The sequence below is a fragment of the Pagrus pagrus genome (assembly GCF_965226575.1).
Source record: "Pagrus pagrus genome assembly, chromosome: 12".
In the NCBI taxonomy this organism is placed as follows: domain Eukaryota; kingdom Metazoa; phylum Chordata; class Actinopteri; order Spariformes; family Sparidae; genus Pagrus; species Pagrus pagrus.
This window is the reverse complement of record NC_140196.1, coordinates 6,716,877-6,743,883: the sequence shown is the minus strand read 5'-3', so window position 1 is coordinate 6,743,883 and position 27,007 is coordinate 6,716,877. Positions and strand designations below refer to the sequence as shown.

General features: G+C 41.5%; 1 protein-coding gene across 8 annotated transcripts; it reads left to right on the top strand.

Moving 5' to 3' along the window:
* Nucleotides 1-155: 155 nt before the first annotated feature.
* Nucleotides 156-26,843, top strand: LOC311266792 (transcription factor E2-alpha-like). 8 transcript variants are annotated; one of them, XM_084369332.1, is made up of 20 exons: nt 156-708; nt 5,316-5,412; nt 5,668-5,740; nt 13,034-13,107; nt 14,118-14,193; nt 14,824-14,864; nt 14,988-15,123; nt 15,536-15,585; nt 17,529-17,628; nt 18,008-18,144; nt 18,284-18,434; nt 18,562-18,620; nt 18,727-18,805; nt 20,467-20,543; nt 20,685-20,858; nt 21,024-21,123; nt 21,241-21,397; nt 23,770-24,005; nt 24,415-24,546; nt 24,830-26,843. In XM_084369332.1, the coding sequence occupies exons 2-19, from the start codon at nt 5,359-5,361 to the stop codon at nt 24,537-24,539; spliced, it is 1,899 nt and encodes a 632-aa protein (XP_084225458.1). In that variant the 5' UTR covers nt 156-708; nt 5,316-5,358; the 3' UTR covers nt 24,540-24,546; nt 24,830-26,843. The 8 variants fall into 8 exon arrangements, with proteins under 8 accessions (XP_084225458.1, XP_084225462.1, XP_084225460.1 ...); XM_084369336.1 differs by having other exon boundaries at nt 157-708; nt 21,241-21,352; XM_084369334.1 differs by lacking the exon at nt 23,770-24,005 and adding an exon at nt 22,139-22,377 and having other exon boundaries at nt 160-708; nt 21,265-21,397.
* Nucleotides 26,844-27,007: the final 164 nt, after the last annotated feature.

Genomic DNA, 27,007 nt, shown 5'->3' with positions numbered 1-27,007 from the left:
CAGTGAGACTGCCCTAAAGGGCGATGATGAAACATATTTGGGCGACCCGCGTGCCAATCACACGTCCGTTGCATCCAATTGGTCCTCCCTCTGATATTATCATTCCATCCTCTGCTGGTGTAATCTGCTGGGCTTTCCGCTGTCCTCATCCGCCAGCCGACATAGATCCACCGCGATTCGGCACTAACTCTTGCCCTTTTTTAAAAAAAAAAAATCTCATTCGCAGCCACGTTTGCGTTATTTTTAGATAATCGCCGCGTAAATACAAAACCCGTGGAAAAACCCCCCCTGCTTCGTTTGGTGGTTTCGTGTCGTTCGTTCAAGATTGGACGCCGTTGATGTTTTCAGCGTCCATGTCCTCCCGTAGGCTGTGCCGCGGAGTGATACTCGGAGTGAACCGACAATGTGGAGGCTGTTAAAATGTCTACTTGGAAAATGAAATGGTTACAATTTCTCTAACAATAAGGAAACGGGCCGAGACAAGAGTTATGGTTTTGCGTTAGCGACGTGTATGTTTTTTTTTTTACTTTCGTGACGAGGACAAGAACGAGACGACGGCGGCGGAGGAGTGCTTCATATTGTCTTTCCTCATTTTCATCAAGCCCACAGTCCGGACCACGGGGGGAAGGATCCTATCCCCAACTTTGTTTTTTCTCTCTACTCCAGCCGTTGATTTCTCCCTGTTGGATGCCACATAATTGAACCCAGGTAAATATGTGGACACACGCACATTCACATCGAGCACACAGAAGTTGTCCGCCACGTTGTTTAAGCGGAGTAATGATCAAGTTTAAAGCGCATCGGGTTTTTTTTTTTCAAGTTGTACCGAGTGCCACAGCCGGGAAAAGCGGGGTCTCGCGTTTTTCGTGCCTTCGGCTTGACCGGGCTCGTTGTGTTACTACTCGGTATTACTAGCTTATGTGCGGTGGAAAAGACTCCTTTGTTCACTTGACTGGGCTATAACGTTACAGTGCATTAGCATATTACCAGCCGAGTTAGCTCCCCCCGGGGTTTAGCTATCTGTGGTACTAGTACGTCGGTTTTTGTACGCGAACGTTAGCCGTGAGTCGTTAACACGGACAGCCGTTGTTGGTTTGTTTAAGCTAACTATAACATTCCTGCTTGTGGCTAAAATTGCGATCTCCTCCTAATGTTACCAAGATGTTAGAGTCACCCCTAATGCAGCCTGGCATCGTACTCGTACGTATAAACCACAAAATAATGCAATGCTAACTTTTTTTTTTAATATAAGTCTCTACGGTATTTCTTTTTTTTCCACCCCCGTCCACTTTTCGACCTAGCTACCAACAGCACACCACCACTGTAACATGCATCAAGAATGCATTTAAGGCTTATTCACGACAATCTTGCATGTTATAAAACACATTTTTGAACGATTATTATTTTAAAAATGTGATTTTTATTCCCATTTTCTGCGTTTTGACGACTAAACTGAAACTTTGGTGGCCCGAGTCTTTGTTTTCATCGGTGTCCCATTCTCCTGCTCGACGTGAGGGGCAGGCAACAGGTTTGTAAGTCCTTTTAAACACCCCGCAGGGTTTTAATCTACAGATGAACCCGGAAAACTCCAGTTTATTGATACCAGATTGTCTCTCCCCTGTTTTTTAAAGCAAGGTATGCGATGTTGTGTGGTTATTTCTGCCATAAAACTTTTCGCCAAATGGTCAGGCCTGGAGGTGGGGGTGCTCAAGACACAACTTCCATTTATTAGGAGGGGCTAAAGCACTTATCCCCCATTTTGACCTCAGGCCATGAGAGGCTGAAGTTATTAGATTAGGTAGTTTCAGAATATTTGGCTTGTTCTCATGTACTAACACATCTGTCATTAGTCGTTACTCTTTTATTTTGTGATTATTACACATTGTACCACTATTTACATTGCTTTTTTCCCCGTTGGACTTACTTACTTATTATTACCAAATGTAATGGCTGCATCTGTTCATTCCTTCAGAGTCAGATACAGTTGTTATTTTGATTCCTGGTGTTGCCTTTGTCATTATAGGACTTGTTCACAAAAAAAGCAGTGACATTACTCACAACTGCTCCAGGAATATCACTGGAAATGGTATACAACGATACACATAGATGGATGCATTTTGATGCAATAGGTGAGGCCTTTGTAGTTGAATAGCTCAAATAACTGAAACTAATCAGCCTTTCCTGTTTCTTGTATGTTATTTAAGACTGAAAGCGAATCTTCAGTCACGTCCTGAATGGGAGTTATTCAAGTGGTAGAAGTGGAATCATTTTAGTATCTTACAGATGTACTTGAGGTCATGAATAAACCTTGACCCGCCCTGCGTTGTTTAAATTATTCAAGATACCCTGAAAACGTTCTGTATTTCAACAAAACAAAACAATTGACAATCCAATAGATTATATAAATTTGGAGTAGTGCATAGGAGCCAGCTTTTGTTGACTGTCAGAATTGTTAATTCAGTCTTATAGACATTTTTGAAGTTTTAGTTTGTAGTGTTGAAAGCACTATAATGCAAGAACTGGTATTTTTTTAGCACCCCTACAGTTTTGAAGTGCAATTCACTTGTACAACACTGTTGTAAATATAAATTGCACCCTGACACACCCCTTCATGAGCAGCTCTGCAGGTGCATTCGGTGAAGTATTTGGCTTCTGACATCATCTTTGCCAGTTCCAAAGAACCATGTGGACCGAGTTTTATATATTGTGCCTTTGGAGATGAACACTAACATTAAAAAAGACAAATAGTTCTGATTGGCTCAAATACTGCTAGCTGCTTATATTCAGCCCATGTACATTGTTTGGTAAGTGTTTGGATGTGGAGTATGTGTGTAATTTAATCAATTGTTGGTGGCAACATGATATAGGCCACATAATATACATTGGACAGTGTTTATCTCAAGCTAGCTGAGATTGCAAGGTTAGAAAACTATTGAGGCTTACTTGGCTTGAGAATGATTAGGACTGACCACATTTTTCAGTGTGAGATGAGTTTATTTATCTGCCTGCACGCCTGAGACAAACCTGAGGTTAGATGTCATTTAGCATGTAGGAAAACCACAAAACTTCATGAGACAGAGATGACACTGATAAAGTTGAAGCCAACGTTACAGTCTTTCATAAATAACATTGGTAGGGATGAACACTCTGCTGTTGTATTGTCGTTTTTCTATAAGCCATGAGACAGATCACTACAGCTAATGTTAGCACAATATAGACATTTTGCAACCCTGTATTAGTTTGCTTTGTCAGAAAGTATAATTCATGAATTGCTAACGGTGTACAAAGTTTGGATTTTTTCAGCCATTTATTTCGCAAAGCCCTCGCCATCGACTAAAAGCCAGTCTGAGATTTACTCCTGTCTGGCCTTTTGCTCGGTCACTTTCTCTTTTTCTTTTCTTAGCCTCCCACTTATCGTCATCTTCTCTCTTCACCTCGGTCATGATTACCATAGTGAGAATACCGACCTAGCTTCATCTTAGCACATCTTATAGCATTTTAAACACTTCTCGCAGGTGGTCATATCCACTCAACCCAAGCTGCGTAGTGCAAGAACAGGCGTCGGAACGACAGAGGCGCCATTCTCTCTATCACAACTCAGTGTACCATTAAAATTATATTGAAGCTGTTATTTTTAGTTACATTGTGTTGCTTTAAAGTGGCTCTATGTTAGCGATGGTGACAGATCTATGCACTCAGTGTTGTCATTTAGCATCACAGCTTCTCAATGATTTCATTTTGGCCATTGCATGCAATTTGGCAGTGAAAGTAGTTGATGCACCAGCATTTCAGATAATATGACTTGTACTCATAATACATTAATTATGTTGTATTGACATCAGCAGGTGTTTTGTAAAACATCCTAAAACACTTTTAAGCTACATTTTAAGATAGTGACAACTATTCCAAACTCAGACAAACTGCATTAGCGTAAACCATCAATATAACTAACTGACTAACTAGATGGCATCACTCTGCAGACCCTTTCTACTGCAAAGTGTCCGTGCTTGTTCCTCCAACGCACGTAAAAAATATAGTTATTTAGATGTTTTACACACACGTGGCCTGCATTTGCTTTGATACAGGCTGGTTATACAGTACACTGCCTATGTGAGCATCCTGCATGCCGTGTTATTTATCTGAGTTTTTCAAAGAGCTGTTAGAGATGGTTGGTTTTTGATGTAGAGGAAGCTGCCGGAGTCCAGGGCCTGGCTAACAGCGAGTGCAGTGTGGCCTGTGGCTGAAGCGTGGCCACCTATGTCAGATGTGGGCTACCAGGGAAATTCTGTTTTAAAAACTGTTTTCATTACGTTGGTAATACTCTGATGGTCTTCCAAGAATGTGCTTCTAGACTGGTTACCTCATTCGTAGAAAGAGTACCTGTGTCCTAGTTGTCACGTTTCCCACAGTGTTGTTGAATTGGCTGTTCTTACTCTCATAACCAAAGTGAATGCTTTTGAGTGATCTACCTGAATCATTATTTACTGTGTAAAGCTGGGAGAAGTTGATAGTGGATTGACATTGTGATACAAGTCTAGACATTGTCTGGAGTTGTGTTTATGCTTTAAATGACTGTTACATTCTCAGTCTTACTCTGATAGCTTTTGCTATTGGTTGTGACAGCATCTTATCTACCAGCTTTATTGTTGAGATGTGGGGACACAACTCGACAGTGGAAGAGGCAACAACACAGGCACTCTGACCGGTTTAAACAAGTCTCCAGTTCAACTTGATTTGAACCACTTATAGTGAAAAGGATGACACTTGGTTGTTTGCTTCATTATGTACATGCTCATGTGGACATCTACCATAAGCACAATAGGTCAATTTATACCTGAATTACTTATACTACGTCCACTGGGTGTTTAGCGCACAGTTTGAGTAACTGTGTCAGTGGTTTGTTAAATTGGACTTTCAAACCTATCTGTTTGCATGTGTGTTTTCCCTTTGTGTGCTCATCGTGTTATGTCCTTATATCTCAGCAGCTGGTGATCAAACATGTTGTCATAACCGATAAGATAATATAAATAAGATCTTATTTGTGAACTGAATAGGAAAATATCACTTTCAAGGGCTGCACTTATGTCATTCAATTTACTCCATTTTAGGTGGGCTATTCCCGCTGATTGATATACACAGTGAATGCATAAAGCTGTTTATATATCAACATTTCTCTCCAAACTCATCTCATCTTCCCTCCGTTTTGATTACATTTTGTAGAGAGCTTCTGTGTACCTTTACTGCTCAGAATAGTCAACCATCTTAGAAATGGGTAAAATACTGTATACTCATGTTCTCCTTACCTCTGCTTGTAGTCGCTTGCTGACACTGAAAGGGCCAAGTGAACGGCAGCAGAGAATGGCTGCAGTGGAAACAGACAAGGAGCTCAACGACTTGCTGGATTTTAGCGCGGTAAGATCTCTGAAGATTGCTTAAATTTGTCAAATATGCATCCTGTACAGTTTGTTCTGTGCTCCCAGAACGACAAATTACTTCTAACTTTCTTAATTAGTCCTGAACAGTTGTAACATGTGTGTAAATGTGAATTGGCCAGATTGTTTCTTGCCCATTGTAGCTGTTGGCTAGATAGGATAGTTAAAATGACAACCTAATCAAGGTTTGCACAAGAGAAGAGCATATAGCTCAGTCTCCTTTCTCTCATTTCAGATGTTTGAGCCTCCAGTTTCAAATGGCAAAAATCGGCCGACTACTCTCGGCAGCAGTCAGTTTGGAGGATCTGGTAAGACAAAAACAAATTATTTACTAATTTCTTTCAATTTTTTCTGTCTTTTTTGTTTTTGACGTACTTTCACCTCTATTTTGTCTCTGCTTTACTTTGTCTCTCTGGCTGTCATTTACGAATCAGAATTAACAGATTTTTCTGTTCCCTTACCTCTAAAAATGAATAATGGATCTGATTCTTTTGATTAAGAAAAGAAATTGTAACTTTCTCTTCCTTCCTCTCACCTAAAGCTATTGCTGAAATGTCCTTATTGGTGTGAAATGCTCCTTAGTACAGCTCACCGACAGTTAAGGAGGGCAGTAATGGGCTTTTAGAGCTTCTTGTTGTCCTACTACTCAACCCCCATTCATTCATGTTGTTTTGAATGGTAACAGAAAAGGGATTGTTCCCTTTCTCCACTTTTTTCTCATGAATTGTGTTTCAGATCACAGATTATTGTAAGGAACCTAAGAAAAGATTGCCAGGTTATTTTATGTTATGTAGATTAGGCGTCATCTCCTCTACATTTCCTCACCCTCGCCCTGCAGGTGTCCCGTCCCTCACCTTCTCAGCTGTTGCCATTCAATCACTTAAGTACAAAGGCAGAGGGTGGGGGTTTATGGTAACAGCCTAATTAGTCTCTGTGCTCTGCTTACCTTTTGACAAAGTGTATTCCCTTGTCTTGCAATCTTTGCACCCTACTTTTTGTCTTCACATAAGTCATTGTCACCTGGAGATATTATCCATCTACACCCTGAACATCATCAGATACTCTAAGCAGACTGTTTGCTTTAGTTTTTTGGTGTTCCTGGTCCCTTTTGCATTGCTGTGACACAAAAGGTGGTAAGCTTGTAAAAATGTCAACATACCCATCTCTATTCCTGCGATAGTATATCTTCTTGCGCTACAAGCACCCTTGTGTCTCTAGAAGTGCAGTAGGTCTATCTGCTGGCAATGAAAATGAAACAGGATATTGAAGCTAAGATGAAAGACAAGGCAAGCAGTGACAGGGTGGGGTATAGGGGGCTCTATTTCTTCTATTCACTTGAGGGCCACTTACATGTTCTTTTGTCACGGCAAGGTGTGTGCTTACAATAGAGAAACATTGATGTTATCAATCCAACTGCTGCTCATGGTATTGTCCCTCATCCTTGAAAGTATACTCCCCCCAAAATTTGTCCTTTGAGTATCAAACACTGGCCCTTGCTGGCTGTAAAAATGTTTTTTCCTTCCTTATGAATAAAAGCTACTGTGGTCTGCTTTAGTTCATGTTATTTACTGTGGTTTTCCATAGTGATCCATGAAAATGGGTATAGCACCAGGATATTTAGCCATACTTTGGCAAAACAATGATAATTTGCGTGTTTTCAAGGCTTTATTGCAGCATGTATGTATCTTTATATTTTGAAATCTCCTCAAATAGACTTCATAAATGCTAGGACTGGATATAAAAATCAAACATCACATCATTTTGACTATATACCTCGATATTGTGACAATTTTTTAGTGATTGCTAAATATAAGCACAATGACTAAGTAGGTAAAGGCAATATTGGAACAAGTAGAACAGTCTGATAAGTTCAGAAAATTACATCAATGTACTGTAATGCAGCCATAATGCAGCCTTTGAAACCAGGAAAAGGCAACACTTATGCCATATCACAATATAACAATATAATATAGATATATTGCCTACATGTACTTTGGATGCTTGATAGTTTTTACCCCATTATGTCTGTATGGTATTTACTAAGCTGGAGTCAGGAAGAAATTAGCTTAGGTTAGCATCAAGCTAACTGGATGGTGGGGAATATGGCCAGCCTACAAACTAAGGGTGCCACCGATCGTCATCGGTCAATATTCGTTCTTGTTTGTTTGGTGGGTTATCTAAATACAAGCCGATCAGAAGAGCTAGTGAGATAAACACACGAGACAGCTTCTCTTCACGCTGCTAAAATGCCACTGCCGGGCTTGAGACTAATGCTATCCCATCATTCCCCTGTCAGGGACGACAGAAAATGTGCTTGGGACGAGGAGAGTATCGTTTAGCAAATCATAAACTGAACTGACAACTACTGTCTGCTCTGTCTACAGCAGAGTGCTTCCTCATCATAGTTACCCGTCTCTTCACGGCGCTGTTTTGGTGCTGTAGTTAGAATTGGTAGCTGTTAGCAGCCGATGAGTAGCAGATACCATGCTATATCCAGAGACACTGCACAGAGGTGCTAGCCAGATGGATAAACTATTGTTTGACAAGAAATGGCACGTGACTTTCTAATTCTGTTGTGTTCATTTCTGTGTGTCTACAAATCTTCTCACTCTCAGAGAAAGCCTATTTCCCAAAATGTTAAACTTTAAACTATTCCATCTAGCATATGACCAAACCTTTTGCTTTTGCATTAACTGGGATAGGTCAGAGATGTAAAGTGGCATATGTGGGTAAAAGATAATTTTCAGAGAAAAGGGCACCTCCACAATGATTCATGTCTGCCTATATGTACTAAAGTTGTAATATTCTGTTAATCTGGTTACTTACTGCTGAGTGATAGTTTCAAAGAACCTGACTTGGTAAAACTGTAGCCCTGCTTTTTGTGGAGCAGCTGCCACGTGTTTTCCTTATAGAGTCGGTTAAATAGTTTTTTCCCCAGTATGGTTAAGGTTTGGGATATGTGGAGGTTTAACATGTGTGGCTATGGGGAACCTCCCTCTTAGAGCCTTCAGTGATGATAATATCTCTGCTCTGGTGCTACAGTATGTGCCTGTTCAGTCCCTTTCGCTCGTCAGTTAGAGTAATTGTCAGTGCACTTTCATTTTTTGGTCTTTGGAAACTGAGAATCCTAAAATGTATTTTTAAAGTTTGGTAAGGGCTGAAATGCAGAAGAGGAGGAGTTCAAATTTGCATGAAATGTTTCATTTCCAAACAGATGTGTGAGTGAATCGCAAAAAATAAACTGACACGTAGATTTTCTGTTTGAAAGTGGAATTTCTGGGACTTATTGCTGTTGAAATTTATGTAAGTTCACGCTGTGACAGAACTGGGGCATTTAAAGCTGTTTTTGTTAGTGTGTGAGAGCACACTTGTGTTTGAGAAGTCTCCGGTGACTCACAGGTTAAAACAGCCAGCCGTGTGTTATTGTACATTGTTCAGTATTTCATTAACAATGTTCACTCTCTTGAGATTTGATCTGACATCATGCTTTGTGTCTGCGTGACTCACTTTGCCAAGGGAAGGAAGAAGGTGTGTGTAGACAAAAAGGCACACTCAGTTATAGGTGCCTGGGGCAGTGTGCCTGTAAAAACCAAGACATGTCTGCAAGTTTGGTCAATGTATGTGCTGGAGTTTTGCTCATGAAGCCTATGACTCAGGCTGGCTGTCTGTTCCCAGTATCTCTTCCTGTGTAATTATAGACTAGCAATGCTTAAAGGGGCGTTGCATGCTGGGAGGAGAAGTGCATTGGGGTTCACCAGAGAATTTGTCTGATGTTACTCACCCTTTTCTTTCATTTTTTTCCCCTTTCTAGTCCTGTAAGTCTGTCTGAGTAGTAAACTACTCATGGTTTCCTCAAGGTTTGGCACTAATGGAAATCATTCTGTAAATATGAGACAAGAGTCTGTGTAATTTATTTATCAGTCAGAATTTGATTTAAGCTCATATCTCTGTAGAAATCTAATAGTGGTGGTATTTAATTATAATCATGATTCATGATACAAACGGTTTTCTTAGTTTTCTCCCTAGACTATAGCTAGAAATGAAATCGCCTATGAATTACTTCTTTTGAACTATTAAAACGGAACGATTTTTCAAGACAAATCCTTTTTTACACAATCTCCTCATCCCCCATGTTGCTTGCTACAACACAACTCATGTTGCATGATTTACAAACTATCTTCCAAAGGAGAGCCACATTTTAATCAATATAGCTGTGTTGTTGGCTATATCACTTAATTGGTAAGTTTGTGTCGCAAGTCAATGAGGTTATGCAAAGTTTGGAAACAGAAGTAGGAGGACATTGAATACCACAATCTCTGATTCACCTGAAAAGTAGATTGTAGATGCCTTTAGGGTCAATCACGATGTAAAATTGTCCGACTGCCCACTCTACATGATGATTCTTGCCATAACAGCAGTGCGATCTGTTGTATCTGTTCCAGTGTTCCCAGTTTCTCCCCACAACTGTGTAACCACACAGGCCGAGAGGGCAGAGACAAAAACGTTAATGTGTGTGAGTAAGAGGAAAGCAAAATGTGGTGAAAGAAAAAGCAACACAGATGCAAACAGTAACTAGACCAAAATAAGTCTGAATCAAGAAAACCCACTACTGAGATAGTGAGGAAGAGGAAACAAACTCATCCAACCCCAGTTTTGAGAAGAAAACATTGTGCTCTTTGTGTTTCATGTTTAAAACACATGATAATGATTTTATAATCCTTTCATTATAGGAAGGGGTACTAGGGCAAATGGCTAAGTGGCTACTGGCCTGTTTTCTGTTGTTTTTTCAATGTTGTAAAGACATAAATGTTTAAACATGTGCTTTTTTAAACAGATCTAATGCAGGTGTTTAACTATGGAGTCTGTCATCCTCGTGAGCACATTCTTTTGTGTTAAATGGGACAATTAGATTAATAAACCACAACATTTTGCTCAAAGGGTCACATTTTGAGGTCTGTTTTATGTTTAAAGATAATGATGACTGTTTTAATTATTTACATTTCAAGCATATTAAGAAGACCTTTATCTCACCACAACAAGGATCACACACAAAAAAAAAACAACTTAGACACAGCTTGGAATTCAAAGGAGAAAACAAGAAGTGGTGTTTTCCTGGACCACATTGATAAGATAGACTGCAGTGAGCAGAACAAGTGAACTGTGACATTTCCTTTACAGTATTCCTTCACATGAATACTTTGAAGGCAGTTATTTATTTCAATCTAGTCAACTGAAAGGCCTCCTCTCTACCAATCAATGTGAAATAAGGACATAAAAGGAGTCTTAAAAGTCACAAAAAGCTGTTAAGTTGGCGACAGCAGGTAACATCACTGTGTTGGCATGTTACATACACAGTGTATGTGATACACTGACCAGAATGATAGATACCCCTGTCTAATCTCACTATTTACTCTACAATGGGCCTAGTTCATCCTAGGCTCGCTCTCCCATGTCAAAAACATTAATCCCATATTGCTATTCCTTCAGGTGTAAATATTAACATTCATCCTCCCATTATTTCCTCCACACGATTCACTGATTCCATTAGATTTGTTTCCTAATTCATACACAACACCTGTTAAGCCTACTCTTTAGTGCCTGGAAAGAGCTGCTCTTATAATGGAAGTGGACGTAGCCACCCTGACGTCACCAAAAAGCAAAAAGTGATTGTGTTTGGATGAGAGAGTTGAGCACGGGAGAGCGAAGGGTGGATCTGAGGGAGAACCCTAGGATACTTTGCAAATGCTAAGTTACCGGCTAACGCTAGCACTAGCCAGCTAACTGTGTTAGCTAGATGTATCTGTAGTTCATGTTAACTGAAATACGAAATGATATGCGATTTTGGCTTCCTCTGGAAAAAATGAGGAGCCAACCTCTCAGACTGTCTTTTAGAACAACTGAACACCGAACAAGACATTACTGGTCACTGCTGGTAGGTAGGCGGCCTAAAGCACACCCTGCTTTATTGTCTGTTTTTCTCTAAATGAGACCATACTTTACAAAACGAACATCATACTTTATTACAGAAGCTATTGAGACCATAATCGCAATAGGAAACTGCTGACTGAGGTAATGAATCAAGTTGGAAGTAGGGTCAATTTCTCATTGACTTCCAAACAATCAGACATTTTTTTTTCATCCAGTGGAGTCACCCCAATACGGAAATGCCTCAGACTTCCCAGACGCTACAGTCAGTTTTTTATACAGCCTTTGATTGTCATACAAAAGGGGTTGTGGAGTTGGTTTTGTCTCTTTTTATATCATGCCATTTGTGGAATAAATGGTGACATTTCTTTTTTTAGTGCCTTCTAGCACAGTCCTGCAAAATATGGGGAAACCACACGTTTGTATCTTGCTATTTAGCGTTGAATTTTCTTTATTTTTAAGTTTTCTGATGCGCTTTGATACTGTATTCACCCAAATTAAAGCCTGTTCCACTCACATAAAAAACGTTCATTTAATATGGCAGTACTGTTTGTTTGCGACGGTAACTGGCTTATTTTCAATTAACTATGAATAACAGAGTTAGTAAAATAGGCTCCTTGAATATGCTGCCTATGAACAGCTTCACCCTTAAAATCCTACTCGTAATCCACATCTCAACAGCAGTGTAACGCAGTCGCAAGCACTAAATATTGATTCGGAGCTTTTCTTGTCTGTACCTTGGGTGCTGACGACTTATTGCGGAAACAAATGGTTCATGCATTTTCTTTATCGTCTTTGATTGACGTGCAGAGTGACTGTCAGCCATAGAGAGGGGACAAGACATTGTCTCCTTCATCTCTTATTCTGCTGGTGTCGTGCGTATAGATCACAGTTGTCACGGCAATCTAGCAGCTCTCAGCGCTGTGGACCCATCATTCTGTTCTACTGCTGATCCTGTCATGATTCTAGACCGCCTCTACCCCCCTCCCCTCTCCCCTCTCCGCTTTTTAATTAGACAACAAAACAAAAATATGAATATTCATAGAGCTGAGCTTCATTAATATGCACAATTATGCAAATCAGCACACAATTAAGCTTCAGCTTTCCCCCAGAGATGCTGTGTTGCAGTACGAGAGGAGATTGAGAGAAAGGGGACGGGCAGGAATTTCTGCTTCACCAATCTTTAAAATCACTCCTTTCGAACACATTCACCTCTCTGAAAGCTGGTGTGCGCCGGCCTTGGATAAAGTGTGTCAACTATGTAAGACTGAGACCTTGCGTCTGTGTTAAGGTGAAGGTGTGGGCCAAATGTGAGAGAATGAATGGGGGATGAATGACTGTTGCCATGGAAAATGTAAAGGAGTGGAGTGGGAGAATGAAGAATGTCGAGGATGATTCTGGGAGCCTCATACTGGGTGTTAATTATTCAAACTTCCTACAGCTCATATCCACACTATGTGACAGCGCTGTCACTATGCTGTCTCTGTGTGAGCTGTGAAGTGAAGCTCTTCAATGAAGGTTACTTCGAGCAGCTTGAAAAACCTGTATCAAAGCAGGTCAACTTCATCATTCTCTGAAGTTAGACTTAGTTTTGCAAAGCCTAAGCGTTAATCCCTGTGAAGAATGTGACTGCCTTATAGTGGTTGATAGGCCTAACCCAGTTCTTTGTCTTCCAGGTATAGATGAGAGGAGTGGGTCCAATCAATGGGGGCCAGGACAACAGAACAGTCCATCTTTCAACCAGGGAAGGGTACGGTTTATCTTCACTTACTACACTGAATTTGACCATGTAGACGTCATGCTATTGAGCTTGAATAAACTGCTATTTGTGACCTGGTTCCAGACCCTTAGTTTAACACACCTGACTGCTAAGATCAGCTGCAGATTTTTGGAGTTGACAGGAAATCAAGATGGATTACACACATGAAGAGATATTTCACACATGATCTTTAAACAACATGATCTTCAAACAACAGCAAAGGCATCTGAGAGTCAGCTGCAAAGCGACATCATGCCCACAAGCTAACTTTGGGATGAAGGAAGTCATTAGCCAAATTCCTATCCAAATGTTGAACAAATTTGAACAAATCCTCTGAAACTGGGAAAAAGAAAATGACAATTAATGTTTTTGCTTTTTGTTTTGTTTTCCCTGAATTACAGCATTTCCACTAAGGTTAAATTATGGATTATTTTCTTGATTAATCGATTAATGTTTTGCTGTATGAGATGTCGAAAAATTGTGAAAATGTCTCTGTATTTTCCAAAAACCCAAGATGACCTTCTAAGAAGCCAGAAAATATGGCCATTAAGAAGCTTGAATCAGAGACAATTTATTCAGTAGTTGCCAACTAATTAATTAATTGTGCAGCTCTTTGGCACACGTTTTTTTTCAGTCTGTAGGGCTGCCCATGACCAGACCTTTCTGACATATCAGTCTGTCCACACTCACACATCATTTCCGTACGCACACAAAAACTGTCTGTCATGACACCAAAATGAGAAATATTGGTATAAGTGGTTTTTGTATTTCTAGTAATACTGTATCGGCTGAGGAATCCCATTTTCCAGCCTTTCATCTAAAACCCAAGCCCTGCCACAGGGTGACTGAGTTAATCCTCATTGACCAATGCACATGAACACACAAGGGTTTCCTTTCAATTGATTTGGTGTGAAAGGGGTTGTTAGTAATGGAATTTTTTCCATTTCCATTTTTATTTTGTATTTTTATATCCCTTAATGCCTCTGCTGTCTTTCCCTCAGGGTTATGGAGAAGAAGGCCTTTACAGTGAGCAAGAGGGCATTGCCTCTGGCCCCATATTTGGACCAGGGATTGTTGGTAAGAATGTGTAAACTAAATGTTTCTGTTACAGACCAAAGAGAATCAAGGGAGTTCTGGCCTGTGTTTCTAATAAAAGGACTGATTAAAACAACACAAGTTTATATCAATTGACTGTGTGACTCAACCAAAACAATGAGTTGTTTGTTGTCTCTGTTGTTAGAGAGCAGCTGCTCACAGGTTCGAACACTAATGTACCACTTTAGGGTAAACCATATTTATGCTTAGGTAGCAATGGGTAAAGGGAGCGAGTGATCGGGGAGGATGTGGAGGAGGGGTTCGTTTGTGTGTTGCAGTTTGTGTGTTCAGGGCAGGAGGGGGTTGGGGGGATGTAAAGGGCACCCATGCACAAACAAGGCTCTCCCTCGGGACCACGGTAGCCTATAGCTCTCCTCTGTTTAACTGTCAGGGGAGGGGACAGAGGTTGGGCACAATTGCCCCTGAACCATTTATAATGGGCCAATTTGTTGTTGTTTTGCTGTCCAGAGCCATAAATACCATACATCATCATATACACTCACACAGCAGATGGGAGGCACCCAAATGGAGAAAGGGGAATGGCCAGATTGTGATTTAATATTGACATAAACACGATCATGACCTGATTTTTATATTCCTTTCTCCTACCAGGGAAGGCTGAGCGAGTGCCATACTCGTCATTTGCAGCACAGGTAAATCAGTCAGAAAGGCAGCCATGCTCTTTTGGAGAAATCCTGTCCCTCAGTCAGTTCTTTTTTCATGCATCTTTCTGATTTGACTTCCATAATCACTGCTTTCTTTTATATTGTCTTTAGCAGGGCTTTATGCCCAGCGAGATACCCATGCCCAGTCCCAATGCCATCTCTCCGTCTGGCCTGAAGTCCAACTCCCAGTTTTACTCCTCTTATGAGGGAAACAACCCTCGCAGGAGACCTGCACAGGACCCCATTGGTAAGATTTTAAAGGATCATTTCAAGCATAGTGTTGAACACATTTGTCACAGATTTCATTTCAGAAAAAGTTTCCTTTGTTCTGGTTTATATTTAGGTCTGCGTATATCATCACTTCTCCTGCTGAGGTTTTTTTTAAGTGTTTGAGAAATCTCACTTCTTCTTAGTTAGAGACTGAAACCGCTGTGAGATCTCAACGAGGAAAGTCACTGAATAACATCAGACTAAAATACCTTTTGATTAGGCATTAATGAGTAGTCACAAGACAGATGGATAGATTGGTTCAGCAGGACTTCAGAAGGAAGGGGGCTGCATAAATGAATCCCTTCATTGGTGCTTGTATTCCACAATAAGTTAACATTTTGTGTGTGTTAGCATGCTTATTCGATTTCACTCTGTCTTCCTTCTCTCAGAATCGCAGCCAAAAAAGATCAGGAAGGTGCCCCCTGGCCTGCCCTCCTCGGTGAGTGTTAGCATCCAGAAACGTTGACGCCCTGAACTGTATCTCAGCCCTCACAGTCGGTCCATGGGAGCCCATGTTTTTGTGTTTTACGACCCGTTTTCACATTCCATTTGGCATCTTAAGCCTCTCCTTGGCTCGCAAAGCAGCAGAATAGCTGCAATACAGGACTTCCAGCTCTTACAGCTGTGTATCTGCACCGCCGAAGTTGGAAAAAAAAATGAAAAAAAGGTGGGGGGGGGAAGCCACTCATTCACCCAGTCGCTCATTTGCAGCATGTATTTATAGTGTGTTGTATTTGTGGGCCCTTTACTTTACGGCCACATTTCTTCCCCTCTGCCAAGTATACTCGTTAGATCACTGAAGGGAATTCATACTGGGGTTTGATGGTTCTTACTCCACCTCGTTTTTTTCCCTCCCATTCTCGCTCTCTGGGCACCCTATTTCCTCCTCTTCTCTGTTTCTTCCTTCCCCCCTCCTCCTTTCTACCCCACACCCACACGCCTCCTCCCTCTCCTTCCCGCCGCCTCCCTCCCCTTTCTCCCTCTCTCCCTCCCCCATCCCTCTATCCCAGCTGCCAGTGGAGTTGGCTGCCATCCAGGATTCGGCAGATGGTTCAGTAATTAGGAGTGCATCTCTCCGTTCCCTCTTCTCCTCTCCCCTCTTTTTCCTCTCCTTTTTCTCTCTGTTTAATCAAATTACAGAAGAAAACTTCAGTCCATTTGGATTTGAGTTTTGCAGACACAGTTTGATACTTGCTTTGCGTCTAGAATAGTCTTGATTGAGAATGATACGGTGGTTCAGAACACTGTTTCCTTTATATCCATTATGCCATGCACCAAATCCAACTGCATCTCCCGTTGTGTGGCCACGTCTCACTGTGGTAAAGAGTGTGAATTATGTATCTGTAAAGCATTTTCAGGCGGTTTGTGTTTAACAGGGTACTATATAAAAGCTCTACAGAAAAGGGAGGCTGAGCCCAATAAAATCACTGACATTGCACATTCAATACATGATGCTCAGTGCTCCAGTCTGCAGAAATGTTGCAACAGCCTGTTTATTGGATTAAGTAATAAAACCAGATACTAAAAGTTGACTGTAGCCCAGACAAAGCACGTACTGTTAAGAGCTGTGTTTATTCAGGTATTTAATAAACACATCTTCTTTTTTAAATGTTACTGAGGTCCTAGTACTATTGTCCCCAGCAAATGTTCGAAAGAGTATCTCGAAAGAAACATGCCACATTCAGGGTCTGTTTACACGACAATGGTTTTTGCATAAAACGGGAAGCTTTTGTTGCATTTAGGCCGTTCGTTCACATGACAACAGCGTTTTGGTGGCTTGAAACCGGGTTCCTGTGTGTAATCTTTTAAAAACGCCACCCTTACCTTCGTCGTGCGCACTGGCAAGAAGCAAATCCTGTGAAAACAGACGACAAGGCCCTGCTTCATGAATGTCAATTATGTTTTCAGCCTGATAGCCATGCGCAAATAGGACAACAAGAACAATGGCAGACTATCAAGCTTTATTTGTGCTGCCAACTCTCCTGACTTTATTACGGAAAAGTGTAGATTTGCTGCACCATAACTGTGACGTGATGGCTCATCGCTCTGCAGAAGAAAACGTTTTTTAGCAGGCGCGTGGTGTTACTCTGTGGTGTTTAATTGCAAAGTTGTACTGCCAACTACTGGCCTGGCCTACATACTGCAGCGTTTTCAATCGTTTTTTACAGATCTGAGTGCACGAGGATCATTTATTACAACTTTGGTGTATGAAAGCGGAACTTTTTCTTAAAAAACGCAAAGGAAAAACTTGTCAGTTTAACTGTTGTCATGGAAAGGGGGCCGTAGTATGTACTGCGTATAATTTATGCCACAAGTTACATACACCATGTGGTATGTTTACAAGCAATAACTGAGCAGTTTCACTCCTTTTTCCCTCTGTAGGTTTATGCACCAGCCTCGGGAGAGGACTTTAACAGGGACAATGCGGGCTACCCGGCCTCAAAGGCAGGAAACGTCTACCCACCTCCATTCTACATGCAAGGTCAGTGAGTTTGCCTTGAGAGCCTCCTCATGTTCATTCTGTTGGACTGAAAAGATCAGCCTGACTGAGACATACGAGTAAATGCGTCACACACCAACATTGATAAAAATTGCCTGGAATATTCTTTGATAGCCAGTATCGTTGTGAAGTTAGTTCCCCATATTGTGCTCATGGAGGTCCATATGAAGCTAGGTGCTGTAGCTGTATGCCAGTGAACACCCTGTGGTGCATGGGTGCTGAATAGTGCATCACAGTTGAATGAAGTCATCACAGTAATGTGACATGTCTCATATGTGGCCTTCATTGTCTCCTCGTCATCTCCTGTGGCTGGTTACCCCTCGCCCCCACCTCACCCCCTCTGCTGGATGCCCCCTGACAGAAGGCCTCCACCCGCCCTCCGATCCATGGGGCTCTGCTAGGTCGATGGTTCAGCCCGGTTATTCTGCCATGCTGGGCAACTCCCCCCATCTGAGCCAGCATGGTCCCTTCACTGCCATCAACCCTCAAGACAGACTGGTGAGCTGTGCCTTCACACTTTGGACTTGTTTTTCTATGAAGGCATAATGAGGTCTTTGACACTTTTTGACTAATGCATCATTGAGGCTTTTTTTTTTCTGGCTGTGCATTTAAATCATGTGGTGTCTTTGCTTCTAAGAAACGGCAGCCCCTGCCCCTCTCCCCCCAAAACTACCCCCTGCATGGCAGTGAAGTGAGCGGGGCTCATCCCGCTGGCCTCCACTCTGGCTCCAGCAGCTTTGGAGTCCCCAGCCACACACCCCCTATCGCTGGCACCGACACCGTTATGGGTAACCCTTTTATTGAGTGCTCTTTTCTTTGTGTTTGCTCTTTATGATTTCATTCAACATTGTAACATAGAAAATGTATTATTGCGCATAGGATCTTATTGAAATGCTTTTTTTTCTTCCCCAAAAGCCAATCGTGGAGCAGTACCTGGAAGTTCAGGTGATGAGATTGGAAAAGCCCTGGCATCTGTAAGTAGTAGCACAATACCCAAAATGTTCTATATAATCATCTTTCTATAGCATAATATTTGTAAAAGATTAAGCTGTTATTTAAAAACAAATCTCGTTTGTCCAGATCTATCCTTCAGATCCAAACAGTAATACCTTCCCTCCATCCCCATCTACTCCCTCTGGCTCTCCGCAGGCTGTATCAGGTGAGGGAGTAGCTCAAGTCTTTTTTTTTCTTCTTTTATTTCCGGAGGCTTCAAGGTCAACTGACTGTTTTGTGGTTTTTGTTTGTTCAACATAGGTTCTTTCCTGTTGTGTAAGGGGATGATACATTTTCAGAATAAGCCTGAATGGTTCTTGGTGACAGTGTAGCTCCATCTATTGGGTCAAAAGTGGAAGTAAAACATTATGTCAGAATTGTTGTGTATTAAGGGATCTTGACTTCCTCATGTTCAAATATTTCATCATGATATGAATCAATGCTATTGTGATATATATAACTTTAAATACATCACATGGATGACCGTATAAAGAGTTGCATTTATCTTGCCATCCACTGGACTCTGCTGTTAATACTCTCAATTACCAATTTAAGTTAGAAACTTACAAGTGATCATCTTGGCTGCCAATCTGAAAACTTATACATAATATCTAATGTCTGAATTTGAATGGTTTGTAAAATTGAAATGACCCAAATAGTTTTTTCCTTCTCTCACCTGTGTCATTGAGTTCACCCAGACCTTTTTCTTGTGCAGGCACTGAACAAACATAGAACGGAGATAAGTTTGGCACGCAATACTATCTTGACATGTAGGTCATCTAATTTAGCAGTAAGCTAGTTGTAAGAAACGTCTCACCTATTTACTGCAATCTGTCCAAGATTGAAAGGGTGCTTCTGTTGGTATTATGTCTATATTTTTTTATTAAAATTTCTTCCATTTAACTCATGGGTTAGGGTTAACCCTGAAGTAAACCCTAACCCTTCACTTGATCTTTCAGGCACACTCATACACAAACTCTCTCTCACACACACACACACACACCAACTATCCAAATATAACTCATGAGAGAGGAAGGGAAAATACAGTAAAAATAAAAAGAGGGTGGGGTCACTTCCCCATTTGTCTCTGCTGAGTTCACACATGAGCTCATCACAAACTTCATCCATCAAATACTGCTGCTGGCACGACGTGAGACGAGAGGAAATAGAGGAGATAATCCTGATCCCACAGAAAAAAATAAATGAGGAACTACCTCACTTGAAATTGTGCATTTGATTCATACAAAGCATTGCTGACAAATACGTTACATATCTACTGTATTTACATTTGTTTCATATCCCCTTCACGTCGGTTTCACATCTTTAAAAATGTATCAAAAAGCATGTTTTTCACCCAGTGTTTCTCTCACATAAGCATCATTTATAGAAGAACAGAAGCTTTCAGGATGTTGAAGGACATCATTTTTCCTGCATGTGGTTGGCTTAAAACAGCAAAATGTTTGCGTAAACTCTACTGTCTTTAAATGAGTGTGCATCACATATAGTGTTTAACCAGAATTTGCTTCAAAAATACGTCAGGAAAGTAGGCACAAGCTCAAGCCCCGGTTGCATCAATCATCTGCTCCGTAGTGTTTAATAGTAAGACATGAAGAGCTCATTTCCAGGAGTGTTTCTCATTGAACAACCCAGCCCTCACATTTCTGGAGTGTGGGTGGTGGGAAGCCAAAAAATTTAATATAGGGTATCAACAAACATCCACTACTGAGTGTTGAGCATTCCCTGTGTGTTAAAATGTTCATATCGGTTTAGAGCATACATCCGGCTGATACAGTGAACAAATGTTCCCTGTGATCTTCTTTTCTCTAGGCTCTGCATCCCAGTGGACTCGGTCCTCTGGCCAGGCCACACCTTCACCCAACTTTGATGGTGGAATTCAGTCCATGGTGAGTCAACGTGTCTATTTTATTCTCTTCAATGTGAGGCATGCAACATAAGATTGTTGAAGTAGATCACAGAGGTATTTACAGGCAGCTTACACGCATATTTCTGCAGTCTCATCGTCCGCTGTTCTTCATTCTCTGTAGGCGAGTAAAATGGAGGACCATCTGGACGAAGCCATCAACGTTCTACAGCGTCATGCCAGCGGACAAGGAGTACCAGGCCTGGCTGAAATGCACAATCTGCTCTCGTCTGGCTTAGGTTTACCTCCAGCCTTCACCAGCGCAGCACTTGGACTGGCCAGTCGCCTGCCAGGACTGGTGAGATTAATGAATATCAGCACAGAAAATCTATCCATGACTGAATGAATAAAATTGATATTTGATATTTAAAACTGAAGTAAACCGTGAGAGTGGTACACCTGTTTCTGCATCTTCTTACAATATAACTGAAACACTGATCATGTTTAAATTGTTGTCCTGAAGATGTCCGGCCACCATGAGGACTCTGGTCTGCCCTCTAGTGGAGGACCTTTGCATGGTCACCACGGCTCTGCATCTGCCCAGCCAGGCTCACAGCCTACCGGTGAGACTTCTTGGTGCTTTGCAATCTGTTTATATTTCATGTCAGAAAGGGTACTAATATTTTTTCATCACTTGACTGTTAAGTAATATTTTCTGACTCTTTTTTTGTCTCACTCAGTATCTTTCGGTACTCTTTTAGCAGGCCTGTCTGGTAGCCTGAGTCGTTCCAGCGGCGCCGATATCAAACGAGAGGACAAGGAGGATGACGAGAACTGCTCCATCACTGACAGGTCAGAGGATGAGAAAAAAGACGTGAAGCCCCGTCTTGGAACAAGGTGTCTAAAACCTTTGATTGTTTTTTCCACATAACATTTATACTTATAGATCATTGCATGAGCTTACATGGCATACAATGCTGCAGTGGTTTAAGTATAATATGTGTCAGGAAAAGTCTCTCAAACTTTCTAGATATGGCTCTTAGTCTTTACTTAAATTGTATTCAACAATAGACAGGTTGTAATTAATTAATGCCAATCATGGTAACTAGCTAGCAACTTCCCCCTATAATCACATGAAGTTGAGTGACAATGCATTAACTTTTATTCAAATTCTTAAATCAGCTTTTACTGAATTAGAAAACAAAATGATTGAGGTCAGAGCAGTCCTTTTCCTTTTACTCTGAAACCTTTAAGTCAGACGCACCTCCAAAGATGATAAGATTTGTGGAGCTGTGCCTGTTGCCTTGGTAGGCCCCCGAAAAGTCTTAGGTCACCCTAAATTTAATCTTTCCAATCATAAATCTTTTCTTGGAACCAGTGATGCTCGTGGAAACAGGAGTTACTTTAAGTTCCTGATTTAAGCTCATTCGGCTTTAATAAGCCAAGAAATTGTTGGGAGCAAACCCTTCTGTGACACATCTACACCTTTTGTAGCAGTGTATGTAATTGTCATTGAGTTACTCCTTTCCATGTGATGTTAACATTGTTAGGAAAATTTATTTCACACCATAATTTTCAGTGAACTATACCCATACTGTTGTTTCCTTCCCTCCTCATTTGCAATTGGCTCTTCACTAGTCTGGATGATGGGGAAGACGATGAAGATCTGCCAGTGGAGATTAAGGTTCAGCGGGAGAAAGTGCGGAGGTTGGCAAACAACACCCGCGAGCGGCTACGTGTGCGGGACATCAACGAGGCTTTTAAGGAGCTGGGCCGCATGGTTCAGCTCCATCTGAGCAATGAGAAACAGCAGACCAAATTGATCATACTGCAACAGGCCGTTAACGTTATACTCAACCTGGAGCAGCAAGTTCGAGGTCAGTGGGTGTCCAGGGAGGAAGGAAGAGGAGGGGAAGGGCCTCTTTTACAAAATAAAACTCCCACACAGCTTCACCTCCCAGCTCCTGGCATGTCCCGCTAGCCCTTTTAAAATCTTTTCAAAATCACATGGTAGTTTATTCCACTCATGGTGTAAAGAAATTATCCCTGCTTAGTATTACACTTGATGCAGTCCATCAGTAAAAATGAACAAAGTGACGACCCTGGATAAGGAAATGAAGCTGTGTGACTGTTTTTAAGACCATTCTCCAGTTCATCCTCTGAGGTTTTCTGGTAACACATACAGGACCGCTGTTTGTTCTGATGCAGTATGTGTTGCACTGTCTTACAGTCGGCTGTCTGTGAAAATGCTTACGTGTCTCTCCACCTCACTCTTTGACTGGATTAACACATCTTTTTGTGTCCTCTCACTTACTTTTTCCACTGTTGCCTCATTGTGCTTTTATTAAACTACGAAGTCATTTTAATTTCAAATAAGATATTTCAGCATTGTGATGTCTTCTAGTCACAGCATACCTGTCTGCTCACTGGCACCCCAGCATGAAAACAGGGCTGTCTGCCATCATGCGTATTAACCTGTCTGCAGTGTCTCTCTGCTGCATGCCCCAGCCTCTAACCTCCTTCTTTAACCACCCTGTACCTGAAACAAGCCTCTCCATCTCTCCATTTACTCCCCGTCTTCGTTCATTTTCTTTTTACAGATAACAACAGTGGCCTCTTCTTCCTCACATTCAGATAAATACATCTCCTGCTGATGTATTTAACACGATGCCCTCAGTCTCTTCTCTTGGCTTTATTTTTTTTTTTTTCTCTGTGGCTCTTTCTATGTCGGCAGAGGGTGTTGCTTCTTCTCTCTCCCTTTCTCTCTCTCTTCCTCCTCATTACTTCTCTCATTCTGCTGGACAGTCACCATATCCCCGACGACTTCCATCCTGGACCCCAATGACCGTAAAAAAATGTTGGGCGGCCGGACTTCAGGACAGATTTATTAGATTTTGACGTATCTTGATCTCCAATATATATGTTCTTGGCTTGAAATCATTTAGTGTCGCGCTTCCTCAACCCACAACACTTGAAGTTGTGACTGATTGACTAAATATCCATTCAGTTTAACAAAAAAAAAAAACCCTTCCGCTCACTCTCCTGCAACACAGCCCCACTCCACTGGGATCTTCTTGGGCAAATAGCTTGAAGTTACCATGAGACATAGACATACATAAAAGATTAAATATATCCAGTAACAGAACAAGGAAGTTAAACTCCCAACTGGAGTATTGGTGAGAGCATCTAGCCTAGGTTCAGTGAGGGTTGTGATTTGGGTTTGCTAACCAGCCCCTCCAACCCCCCCACACTTCTCCTCCTGGCTGCAGCGTTGTCTCGGTGACTGACGAGAACCTGACCACCGAGGAGAAGGAGCAGAGGGAGCGTGAGCGCCGACTGGCTAACAACGCTAGGGAGAGGGTGCGCGTGCGCGACATTAACGAAGCCTTCAGAGAGCTGGGCAGGATGTGTCAGGTCCACCTGCAGAGCGACAAGGCCCAGACCAAGCTTATCATCCTGCAGCAGGCTGTCCAGGTCATACTGGGCCTGGAGAAGCAGGTGCGAGGTAGGTCAGCCAATACAGGAAGGTCTGATCCATGTAGACAACCAACCGCCTCTTATCATAGCTGGATAAACGTCGCCAGGAAGTCTCTTCTTTAATTTTTGTTCTCACCTGCTGTGACGCATCCACCTTGGCTTTCTGTTTGCTATTTGCTGATATCACTTTGAGAAATGAGGAAAAAAGGAGAAGAAAGGGAGGTATAGAGGAAGTATGTCCCTGCTTTTCTGCCAAATGCTCATCCTACTTTTCATTTTCCTGCTTTCCCTTGCTTTCCCCTCGTCTATTTTTGACCTTTTGTATGTTCAAAACTCTTTAATGCCTTTAAAAGTTTTACTGAGGGCGAAGCATTATTAAACACTTCCTTCCTGACCCTTTTTAATCTATGGATGTGTCCTTTTTTTCCCCCCCGAAGAGCGTAATTTGAATCCAAAGGCCGCCTGCCTCAAGAGGAGAGAGGAGGAAAAAGTTTCAGGTGTTGACCCCCAGATGCAGCTCGGTGGGGGTCACCCCGGAATGGGAGGAGATGGACATATGTAATTCTCAGGTTAGTCTACAGAGTCTGTACAGTGGAGTTTGGGATGCCTGGAAGAAAATATAAACAATGTAATCTCATGAAATCTGTTAAATAATGTTGTGTTGCTGTGAATAGTTATCTGTCTCTTGCCATGGACTACAGATGTTACTTAGCTGTACCACAGTTGAGCTAAGACACTGTGCACCATCCCAGTCTGATCAACGATGAAATGGAAATTCAGAAAAATGTAATGAATTTGTATTTTCAGCTTGTTTCGTGGATACTAATTCATTCCTCTCCTTTTCTGTTGCAGTTCCTGTACAGCCCATAGAACACGTGGCCTTAATCTATCATTGTCATGCATCTCAGTGTGTGTTAATCAACTTTGGGAAAGCACACACGCACACACACCTCATTACTGACAAGGCAGGTGGCCACATTCCTGACGATGAATACAAAAGTAACAAGCACACTCTCACAGAAAGAGGAAACATTTATTAATCTTTACGTGACAATACTTAGAAACCGAGGACGCTGTTTTGGAGACAGTGGAAATTGGACATGAGGACGTCCTCGTGTGTTTTTGTAAGACATTTTGAAAAGTTGCTTTACACGTTGGGAGCAAAAAACTTTTTGGATCAAATAAAACTTTTTGGATCAATTTTGCTCACGTGAGCAGAGTTAGGAATTGTATTGTTGGATAATTATTGGCATTCCCATCTGAAAAGGAGGTCTTACATTCTTCACAAGCAAAGAGGGACAGCCAGGTTTATATCTTATGATTGAACAAACCTGTTTAAGCCTGCAAGAGGCCGAATGCAAATTGTTTGATTAAGATAAAAACAGCCGTCTGCGTCCTCTCGTGATGACTGAATTACAGATGTAGGTTTGGAGACATCCGCCCTCTGACTGGTCAATCAGAGAGCCTCCTTCTCTTTCTGATATGCTGGTAACTCTGGTTGTATTTTTTAAATTTCTTGCTTTGGCTGTAAAGGTGCCACAGTCGCCGACTCACACGTGCAGTGGGTTGTTTTTTTTTGTTTATTTTTGACTGTGGATCCCCGAGTCTTATCTCCTCTACATGTGTTATTGTCACGGCCATGCAAGCGGAGTAAAAAGACTGCCGGAGAGAGACCCAACCAGCCACACAAACACGAGCAAAGACTCGATGCGTATCCAGGATCCACAGCGATGTTGAAATCCCGACCTTCCCTCAGTGAGGCTGCCGGCGGACTCGAGCGTACAGATGTCGCATCCTTCAGTCTCAGCCACTCGAATACAGCCAGCGTCACATCAGCCTGACAGTCGAATCATACCTTAAGACACTGTTCCAGCACGGTGAACTCACTTAACACAAGTCTCAGAGCAATTTGTATTGTGGTAAAAGACATTTTGAAAAACTGAGTATTGAAAGGGATCATGAGTGTTACTGCTATCTTGTGGAGAATTTACTCAATCGCCATTGACTGACTTGTTGTGGTTGTTGCTCTGTGTTGAGCATTTTTGGTGTTTTTTTCCCCCCCTTTTGAACAATTTGCAAAGCCTGTTGTAAGGATCTTCCTTTTGTAGAATTGATTTATCATTTTTTTTATTTTATTTTATACTTTGTAAGATAGTCGTATGAGTTTTGTTTTTATCATTTGGAATGCTTTTTCTTTCTTTCTTTCTTTCGTTTGTTTACATTGTTTAAATGTAAGACGACTCTCAGTTTAGATTCCAGGAACAAAGTGAGGTGTTTTTTTCTTTTGTGCCAGGTGCTTAGAAATGTTAGACAAGACAAGATTATCTGGCTGTAACATCATCACATGTTGTGATATTGCTCTTTTGTTGCTTTTGAATGCCCATTTCAAAACAAACCTGTCAGGCCAGTTGTAATTGGATGTTTCTGGTATTTGCGACAGTTTCTCTTTAAAATGAATTCAATGTTTTTCTTCAGCACACCCCCCTTCTCCTCTCCCTGACATCCAGCTCTCTGGTGAGCTTGTTGATGAGTTTGGAAGTGGCAGCAGGGGCGGTCTGCACAATCTGCAACATTACTCACTCTTTCATTCTGATGTGAAGCATAAAATGAATCAAAAAGGGTGGCCTTAGTCATTTTCCTGACTTTGGGAGTTTTGATAATGGTTACTCACCAGTGCCTGAATACTTCTCTGCTACATGGTGGATGATGTTGCATTTGAGGATTTTTAGGTTTTACCTTTTTATAATACAGATATATCAAAACATATATACTTCAGTAACATCTGACAGCATCTAAATGAAGAAATACACTCATTGACGCTGAACGCTTCAGTGTCTGCGTGTCATTAAATGTAAGATGACTAATATCCTGGTCTACAGCTCTGACTCAGAAAATTGTACTTAAAATTTCTCATCTCTTCTGAACTGATTATGTTAAATATAATTTCGTCCTTGACTGGCATGTGCATTGATATGTATGTACAGCTGTATGATATGTCCTCATCAGCTTGATCACTGTAAGCTGATTCTG